This window comes from Pteropus alecto, unplaced genomic scaffold (assembly GCF_000325575.1).
Source record: "Pteropus alecto unplaced genomic scaffold, ASM32557v1 scaffold214, whole genome shotgun sequence".
In the NCBI taxonomy this organism is placed as follows: domain Eukaryota; kingdom Metazoa; phylum Chordata; class Mammalia; order Chiroptera; family Pteropodidae; genus Pteropus; species Pteropus alecto.
The window spans coordinates 334,486-344,490 of record NW_006435787.1 but is presented as its reverse complement, the minus strand read 5'-3'; the positions used below and the strand labels follow the sequence as shown (position 1 = coordinate 344,490).

The 10,005-nt window shown below is 61.7% G+C and overlaps 1 protein-coding gene and 1 non-coding gene across 2 annotated transcripts in view; one reads left to right on the top strand and one right to left on the bottom strand.

Moving 5' to 3' along the window:
- Positions 1-10,005, bottom strand: part of OGDH (oxoglutarate dehydrogenase) — a 47,917-nt gene that overhangs the window by 26,328 nt on the left and 11,584 nt on the right. Inside the window, exon 3 of the mRNA XM_006911478.3 lies at positions 853-1,044. Coding sequence (XP_006911540.1) covers positions 853-1,044 — 192 coding nt within the window. The remainder of the gene's footprint in view (positions 1-852; positions 1,045-10,005) is intronic.
- Positions 2,728-2,846, top strand: LOC112479432. Its single transcript, XR_003046191.1, has one exon. It is a non-coding gene; the product is annotated as a 5S ribosomal RNA (ribosomal RNA).

The window sequence follows — 10,005 nt, the reverse complement described above, 5'->3', positions numbered from 1 at the left end:
TGAGGGGTCAGGGCACAGTGGCAGACAACGGGCAGCTGCGACAAGGACTTTAGCGTCCGGCCCGCACCGTTTAAAACACAAAGACGAGAGGAAGCCCCTGAAGTCTGTCCCCTGAGCCCTGGATGCCCCCTGGACCTGCCGCTGGCACCGTGAGAGGGTGCGAGAGCAGCAGGGTCACAGGCTGAGTGCGGCGGCCACCGTGAGCACCCCTCAGGGTGAGGTGTGCTGCCCACATGGCTTCCTGCACGGCCGTGACGTCACTGCCTGGGAGGCCTCGCTGGCTGCCTGTCCCGACGCCGTGGTGGCTGTACGAGGGCAGAGGCGGCCCATGCCTGGCCACAGCATGGCTCCAGGACGCGCGGCGGCCAGGACGCGGTCCGGCTGAGGGTCCCTCATCCTCGGAACCATTCGCAGGCCAGACACTAAGGTCTGGGCTCCGGACTGTGCTGAGCGACCCCCTGGGACACACACCTGGGCTGGCTGTAGGCTGGGATGCTCCAGAGCTGCCAGCCCCGCCCGCCTCTGTAGGCTCGCTTCCCCTAGACACGGGCGCTGGCAGCTGAGGGGACCCGGCTCCCAGAGAGCACCCTCCTCCTGCACGGCTCCCGCGGGAACCCCGCGGGGACTTGGCGCTGCCCGCAGACCTTCCTTGACAGCCGAGGGACAGAGACTGGGGTCTGGCTCAGGGCAGGAGCTCAAGGAGGCAGAGGGCTTGCTCGGAGGGCGACTATCCTGGCTCCTCTCCTGTCACGCTTCAGTCTGGACCCCAGGCCGCAGGGCAGGGAGACCGCCCCATGCCGCAGGTGGTGGTCACTAACGACACGCTGGCGGGAGGCTGGCCACCTGCCTTACCTGGTAGGCCCTGATGAGCGACTGCACTGCCAAGTGGTCCTCCACCAGCTTGTCCACGTGGGGCTGGGCACCCACCAGGGGCTGTGCACGTGCTGCGACAGACAGGGCGCCTGGGCTCAAGGGCAGCGGGCTCTGGTAGGCGGTGCCCGGCGGTGCCCCGGCATTGGTGTTTCGGAAAAAAATGTCCCATGACTGGAGAACAGAAGGAACACACATGTCACTCCACTGCTCACCCGGGACCCAGCGCCCACTTTCTGCCAGAAAAAGAACAGTTCTGGCAGGCCGGTCGAGTCCTGGTGACGCCTGTCCGTGGGCTGGTGGCTGCTTGGGCGATGTCCTCCCCGGGCAGCCGCTTCTATCCCCGAGGGTGGCCGGGTCTCCCGGCGGCCGGCCCCACCTCCCGCACCCTGGGACACGACGCCCTACGGCTGCCCTCCCACCAAAAGCCCACAGCAGGAGGCGATGCCCATCTCCCTCGACCCTTTTGAGGGGCTGCAGTGCCTGGACTTTGAACTGCAACGAACAGCCCAAGGGGGCTCTCGGACCCCAGGGCTCGCATGGGTCGCCCGGCCCCTGTGCTCATCCCTGGACACAGAACCAGGCCTCTGCACAGGAGGCCGCCCGGGCTCAGCCCCCCCAGGAAGTCGTGTCGCCCGTACTGTACTGCGGGGCGGCCGCTCCCAGTCTGGGCTCCGGCGTCCTGGCGAGCCCCTCGCGCTCCAGGCCCCAAGCGAGAGCCACACTGCACCCTCGCAGGTCCGCGGCGCAGGTGCCAGCACGCAGTCTGTGGCAGCAGGACCGCAAGCGGGTGACTGTGAGCACGTAACCACCTGTGTCAGCCACCTCTGTGCTCACGTGGACGAACCCAGTTACCCCTTTTGCTATTTTTGGCTATTTCGTGTTTGAATGATTCGATGTCTAACCCGCATAGACACCGTGACCTGTAATAGCTCATGCGTGCCACACAAAGATGTGATGAGTATTTAAAAAATACTGCAGGGATCAGAGGAACTAAGACTTGATAGAAGTCCGGTGCAGGACAAGACCCAAACCACTCGACGGCACAGAGGCTGTGAACACGAAGATACGGCCTCCCGTTTCCTGTTCCTCACAGTCTCCCGTCGATGAACTTCTGGAAGCGCCAGGAGAGAAACGGCACCAAGTCTGAGTTCATCTTCCTGGTCAGTGCCGCCAAGATGCTGTCCGGGCGCGCCTGCCTGTGGTTGGGTGGGGATCGAACGGATCGGGGCGGCAACGTGGGGTTCCGGTCCCTTGGCTTCTGTGGCAGGCTCTTCCCAGCGCCGTCCAGGGCACAGACGGACCTGCTTTGGACGGCTCCCGAGGACCGCGACCGCCGGTCAGAAACCAGAAAACCTGCTGTGACCTGGAACGCCCGCCTCACACAGGGCAGTCTGGCCTCTCGCTAAAAGTGTTTTTCGGGGAGCTCTGCAGAATGTCTGAGTCATTCCACAGTTATGAATACACTCCTCCTATCCTCACGAAGTTAAAAGAAGCTACCATGACTGCGCGACACGGTGAACGTGCAAAAACCAGAGATGGGTGTATACTTTTTACGTGAATTACATTTTAACACCCATTTTTAATGTTTTAACAAATCCCATGATTCAAGGTCTTCCTGTTTTTACCTGCCTGGTTGATGGTCAGTGTGTCAGCTGATAGGAGGAAAGAGGCTTGGATGCCCGTCTGGCGCCAGCCACAATGCTGACTACAAAGTCCATTGTCCCATGTACCCTGAGGCCAGGCAACCCTCAAGGGACTGGGCACTCTACGGCCATTCTCCCAAACTTCCCCCATGGAGGTGGCTCCCGACACTCACCAAGCCCTGCTACGTCCACTGGAAAGAGAAACTGACGGGTCTACGGCCACACCACCCTGAACAAGCCCGATCCCATCTGATCTCGGAAGCTAAGCAGGGTCGGGCCTGGTTAGTACTTGGCTGGGAGACCACCTAGGACGACCAGGCGCTGTAGGCGTAAAAAATTTAAAAAATAAGAGGTTGTAAGCTGACAAGGTCCTTGCAATCTGTGAGGTCAACCAAGGGTCGCCTCACCTAAAAAAAAAAATGAGGAACTGACGGGCTCTCACGAGGGAAAGGGGAGGCAGCTCAGTGTCCACTCCCTAGGGCAAGGTGAGGACCCCGCCTGATTCATTACAAGGGCACACCAGATACCCCGACATTCCTGACTTTGGGAGCTCTTACAGCAGGCCCAAGTGGGAGTGCCTTATATCCTGGGAGCGGCTGGGAGGGTCCCCCAGGCCTACAAGGGGCCCCCCCTCCAACATGGTAGCCAGTGGGGCAGGAGCCAGCCTGGCACAGCAGAGACCAAGAGCGAGCTGCTTCTGCCACGTAAACCTAATCAACTTTCTTCTTTACCCCAAATCTGCTCCAGTGCTGGCATCCCCACCCTCACCTGTGTCCACACCCAGTCCTGCTCTGGACACGTGCCCTGGGGGGTGGGGGCAGGGCATGACCCTAAAACCAAGTAGCTGCTGGAGGTGGCACACGCGACCTGACCCGCTCCAAGCTGTGCACCAGACGGTCTGTGCCCACCTCACGGAACACTGCAGACGCGTCCAGGGATGCAGTGGCAGCTGCCCAACAGTGAAAGCTTGGACCGAGGGTCCCTGGCCAAATGCTGGCTCCTCATCCTGATGGCACCAGATGCTCATGGGTCCAGAGCCAAAAGGCAAAGGAAAACCACAAGCTGTGCTCTCTCCAGAAAAGCAAGCTCTGTGTGACAAGGGCAGCAGGGTGGCAGCAGGGGCGGGGGTGGTTCTCCTCCCAAGGCTGGGCAGGACGCGTGTGACCCTCACCTCCCAGGAACCATGGGCAGGAGGATATGCACACAGCGCCACCTGGTGGGGGCCCTCATGCCAAAGCCAGGGGGAAGTGACACGCCAGGAATTCCCAGGGCGGAGGCTGAGGGCGCAGGCCCTTCCAGTCCAGCCCTGGGAGGAGCAATTGCTATTCAGCCTCCTCTCCCTGACCTGGGTGCAGTGCCCAGGAGGAAATGCCAGGTGATCTGTAACTGGCTGAGGACAACTGCACAGGGCAGTGCTAGCGAGACCTGCGGGAGCCGGAGGCAGCCGGAAAAAACCGGTGCATACGGGTACTGCTGAGAGCTGGGCACCGCTGGGAGCCCCTGTGCCAGCAACGCAGGCCCCGCCTTTCCTATGACTCACCCCGCTGCACGCACCACCACCTGCTCTCCCTCGCTTGTCCTAGGCAACCATGCGGGCACCTGCACTCAGGAGTGCCCCGTCCCGCCCGGCCCTCAGATGAGGCACCCACCCCAACAACAGCAAGCTCCCCTCCCCCATGACCTGAAGGGCTTTCACATCTGGGTGCAGAAAGTTCTGGACGGCGTACACTTGGCAAAAGCCATGCAGTGCACCTTCAGTGGGCAGAACCAGGGTCAGACCTAGGCTTCCGTGCGGGGCAGGTGCCTTTTGCGTCACACCGGGCCTGGCTGCTGGAGTTCCTCCTTAAAGCGTGACACGAGGCACAGGCACTGCTCACCGGCCACGCTGACAGACAACACACCGCAGCACCGTCGTCACAGCCTCTAACCTCTGCATCGACCTGCTGCCTGCGTGGCCTCGGCCGGACTGATGGCCGGACGCAGACACCAGTTCTTGGCCGAGCAGAGATGGACGAGGAGAGGCGCGTGCCCCAGTGGGCCAGCGCCTCCACCGGCAGGGCCGCAGCCCCGCGACGCTCCTGGCATCTGAGAGCAGTCTCCCGGACGAGTGCAGGACACACTGCATGGAAAAGTGACACCATTACTCGAACAAACACCAAACAGCACCGAGGCCACCTGTGTGCGGCGAGCCCTGACGTCTGGGGACAGGAAAGGTCCACGATGGGCTCCCTCACTCCGGGAACAGCAGGCGGACGAGGGAACGCGACTTCAAAGCAGGCGCCAGCCCCAAGCAATGAAGGGAGGGCCCGTCCTCGGAGCTGAGGACAGCCGCGTGGCGTGGCCCCACGGAGGGAGCACAGGTCAGCTGGCAGACAGGACGAGCAAAGAGGCTGGGACCAGGTCTCGGCGGCCTGGCAGTGAGCGATGTCACGGCGTTCCTTCTGAGGAAGTGGCTGCTGCGCTGGGGGCAGGCCCGAGCCTGGCTAGGGGCAGGGAGTGGGGAGGGCAGGACAGTGACAGCTGGGCAGCAGAAGCGTGAGCCTGTGACTGCTGCCCACGAATGGCTTTAACGCCATCACCTTGTTGCCTAAATGACAAACCAAAACACAACACGGCAGGTTTCAGGCAGGAGTAAGCGAACGTCCTGGTCGATGTGAAACCAGAACCCTGACCTAACTGCAGGTGACTGCGCAGTTAACCACAGAGCTCAAGCTGGTGGCACAAGCCATCGTCCTCTGCGCCCCCCAAGTCTCCCAGACCGCTAAGGACCACAACAGACTTCCCTGCAGTCACCAGTCCCCTCTCTCAAAGGACAGGAAGCTCTCTGCAGACTATAAACAGGTCCCTGGTCCCCTGTAAATTCCTTAGGGAGCTAGTCCAGTGCATAGGATGTGCTTAACACACCTGCTGAGTCAAATCCACAGGTTCAGCCTCCTTCACAGGCAAACAGACCAAAAGGTGCGGTGTCAGATACAATGTCAGGTGCAGTGCTGGCTAGGGTGTCAGGTGTGGTGGTGCTGGCTGGGGTGTCAGGTGTGCTGTCAGGTGTGTTGCTGGCTGAGGTATCAGGTGTGGTGGTGATGGCTGGGGTGTCAGGTGTGGTGTTGAGTGTGTTTGTGCTGGCTGGGGTGTCAGGTGGGGTGTTAGGTGTGCTGTTAGGTGTGGTGGTGCTAGCTGGGGTGTCAGGTGTGGCATCAGGTGTGGTGGTGCTACGTGTGATGTCAGATGCAATGCCAGGCCGGGTATTGGGTGGGGTCTCCAGTGCAGTGTAGGGGGCACCGGTTTTATGAACCCGGAGCGCCTAGAGTCCAGAGCCTCCACCCCAGGTAAGAGAGATGCTGACCTCGGCAGGAATGTAGCTATGAGAAATTCGGTGAGGCACGTGGACTTTGCCTGTTTATTGTCGCCACATCACAAGAGCCTCAGCACCAAGCTCCTGGCCGTGAGCTCACGTCAGACTGTTCGTGGAAGGCGCCAGTTCTGGATGGCGGCGAGCACTCTGCCTGGTGCCCTCGCCAGTCTCCAAGGCCTCCGCCGTGTGGGTGTGTCACCTGGTGCAGGGCCACATGCCGACGGAACCCGCCGCGGTGGGCCTGCCTTGCCAGCTCCGCAGGCTGGGTGACGCCAGGGATGTGGCTTGGGCTCTGTGCCCAATACCTCGCCTGTGAAGGCAGGAGCACAGCTACTTAGGACATCCCGTCCCTGCACAGCTCTTTACACTGTCAAAGGCATCTGTGGGGACACCTGGATTTGTTCGAGAAGCTGACAATCAGCTCGATCCTGGGTGTGAACGCTGACACCAGCTGCCGAATTCCACGACTCTGGGTTCTGGACAGGCCGGACCATTTCCTCTTGTCCAAAGTCCCCTTTTGATGCTACCGCTGAGGCTGCCCTGCTGCCCCCACCTTGGCTTGGAACCAGGCCCTACCCGCGCACACATACAGCCTGATCACCTGATGGCCATCCTAGAACGGACTAAAGCCCAGGTTCAAAAGCCTCATCACACAGCGATAAACTAATGACTGCCGGGCCGCGTCGGACTCCAGCTCTGTCACGGACAGCCATGCTAAGTTCTGATACTAACAGTGCTTTTTAACTGCTACAAACATGAAGTTCAGGGCAACGAGGCAGCGAGAAAAACAGATGCCTGGTCATCCTGAAACAAGGGTTTGGCCGTTTGGTCAAACGAGTGGGCGGGCAGTGGCTCCAAGCCGAGGACGGTTGCCGGGGTCTCGCTGGCCAGCAGACGAGTGTCCTGCCAACCACCCCGCGCAGGGGGCTCTCCCAGCTGAGAATGTGCCGGCAAATCCCACACACTGTCCTGAGTGGCAGGTTCCCGTGCACGTGGCCAGCTCCGTTCACGTCACCGCTGTGCAGGAAACAGCTGCACTGGGCGATCTGCAACCTTCTGGGGTGCCCTCTGCGCCCACTGCTGGGCCCGCGGCCTTCCTGAACCATGTGTGACCGTCCCACTGGGACGTCTAGTGGGGAGGCCTGTGGCCGACTGCCCACTCCACAGAACCTGCACAAGAGGCTCCTGCTTTAGGGCTCAGTGGTCCCAAAAGACAGGATGCAGAGTGCTGGCCTTCACACCCTCGCCCCACGGCAGGGCCGTACTCAAACTGTCCCCAGCCAAGGATGGCCATGCCGTGCCCAGAGCCAGCTAAGAACATTGCCTCACCGTATCTAGGGGGCACTGGGCTCAGGCCTGCCAGACTTGTCACTCTGGACGGGTTTATACTGGAAGCAATTAAAACTAGGGTCCCTCTTGGGAGAGTTCCTGTTACAGAAGCCAAGCCTGTCAACACTTGGTAAAACCGAGGTTTCGTTTCCAGCCCACGGGTGACAGAGGTGAGGGTGCTGCCAAACACCCCACCGTCTTCTGCCCTCAGTGCGCAAGCCAAGTGTCAACAAATGGCAACGTTGGCCAAGGGACGCTGCCTAGCTCTGCCGTGGGGCCCGCTCGGAGCACAGGACAGCCCTGGTTCTGCCCAGGACGGAGGCAGCAGCCGCACTGGATGTCACACAAAGGCCTGCGGGGGTCTGTCCAGTGGCTGCCCACCCTCCCGGGCCCCTCCAGCACAGGGGAGGCCTGGGCTGGCCGACCTCTGGGCTGGCATCCCTGGCCCACAGCCCCTTCCCTCCCCTGGCAGGTTCTCCGAGGCCTCGTGAGGGGTCTCTGTGGGCCCTTGAGGATGGCAGGGCCTGGAGGGCAGCAGCACCACGTGCCGCTCAGGAGGGCACTTCAAAGCTCAGGGTGCTGGGCTAATGTGAACCACTGATGCCCATCGGGCTCACCCTGCATTTAGCCATCGGGCCTGGGGGCCCCAGCCCCGCATGCAGCCATCTCCCGGCAGCCACCCGACCGTCTGAAGAAGTGTCCTGCACACACGGGGGGAGGACGCGGCTCTGCGGCTCCCTGACGAATGGGGCGGCACGCTCTCGTGAGGGTGGGACACTGTGCTAACGCCGGGAGCTGTGCTGACAGAGGACACGAGTGTCACCCTGGATGCTGTTCCACAGCCTTGGTCACCGAGATCCCACCAAGTCAACCACAGACCGTAAATACACATTTCTCCCCGAAGCCAGTACAGAGCCGGGGTGACCTCGGTGGAGCTGAAGCCATGTCACGCTGCGGAGTGAAAGGACGTGTCGCCCTCCCCGTGCCGGAGACAAGCTGTGTCCGTCTCACTCCGCCGTCGGCTCGCTTGCCGGAACGACAGGATGGCGCTTCACGAGCACGGCAAGAGCAGTGAGCCGCTGCGCAGGACTGCGGGGCTGAGCCCGGGACCTCTGCTGGTGCCACCAGGCCGGGGAGCAGCTATTGTCATCCCGTGAGAAGAGATGCATGTGGGGACCGAGGAGAGGAAGAGGCTTCAGGAACTGGGCAGCGGGCACCATGGGTGGGCGCGGGGCGGAGGGCCCTCCCGCCAGCGCGGCTCCGGAGTGAGGCTGTGTCTCAGCTATGCCTGTGGGTGGCCCTGGCCTCCCCCGCACGGACAGCCTGAGGACTGAGCGGTCCTCCACCGCGTGTTTGTCTGGACACCAGCAAGGGCAATCTGGCTCTGACTCTAAGTGTTTCTGAGACCTAAAGAAAAACAAGATGCTGCCATGTGATTTGTCCCTAGCATGGCCGATGCCCTACTGAGGGCTTCGAAGCTGACAGAACAGACCCAGCCGCTGGTTCCTAACGGGTGTGATGGGGAGAGAGCACCCGAGGAAGAGGAGGAGGAGGGATGGCAGCACCACGGGGGGTGGACCCTGGGCATAGGGCGGGGAGGGGGGACCGCAGCTCTGAATCGCTGACGACTTCACCGCAAACACACTTTCACAATTAAACGTTCAAAAATAAGTTTTCTTTAACCACCAGGTAAATGATAAAACCAAGGGTCAAAGGGCAGCTGTAAGATGGCCCCCGGGGCTGAACGGAGGCTGAGACCTGCCTCACGGTCGAGCACAACCTTGTTAGTTTGGGGAATGTGTTGCTACGGCAAAGCACGCTCAGGCATCCCTGGCAGAGACGGCCCTCAGAGCCCCAGGGCCCCATCCAACCCTGGCCTCTCCCCCGGCAGACTCCCCACTATGCCGCCCCAACCTGACCCCGCCGGCCAAGGACCCCCAGTGCCTTCCTTGACACTGTATGCTGAGACACTTTTCAGAAACGAGCGAGCACAGAGTTTAGGGCAGTGAAGCTAACGTCTGCGTGATGCCATGAGGACGGACGTCATCATACATTCGGTCCAAACCAGGAGTGACCCTGACGCAGACGATGACCGGGGCTAACAACGACTGTCAGTGCGAGTTCCGTCGCCGGTGGGATGTGGACAGTGGGGAGGCTGCACGTCGGCAGAGGGTGCTTGGGACCCTCTGTGCCTTCCCCTCAGCTCCTCTGGAGGAGGACGTCCCACTACCAAAGGCGACAGCAACGACGGAGCCACCGCAACACTGACCACGCTGGCAGTGACGAGGCTCAGCAGCGGGAAGGAGACTTTCCAGAGGAAACTGGCGCCTCCCGCAGCCCGCTCCAGGGCCGTGCCCCGCACCGAGCCTCCCCAGCAGCGCCCAGCAGGAGCCGCCACCTCGTTTCCACCCCTTCCAGAGCACCACCTGCCCGCAGAGCCACGTGACCTTCTCCGCACAGCGCGCCCGGGACACCAGGCGCTCGTGTCACCTCGTGTACACCCGGGAGCTCTCCCAGCGGTCCCCAACCGCTGTGGCACCAGGGACCGCTGCTCCTGTGAGAATCCGGGGCCGGATGATCCGAGGCGGAGCCGAGGCGGCGATGCCGGCGCAGACAGTGGCTGCGAATGCAGACGAGACTTCGCTCGCTCCCCTCCTGCCAGGCGGCCCAGCTCCTAACAGGCCAGAGCGGCACCGTCCCCAACCCCTGCCTCACAGGGACACAGAGAAGTCAGCAGGCGGCACTGCAGAATTCACTTTCAAACACGACGGAAAACAGGAGCACGACAGCGAGGTAAATCGTGAGTGA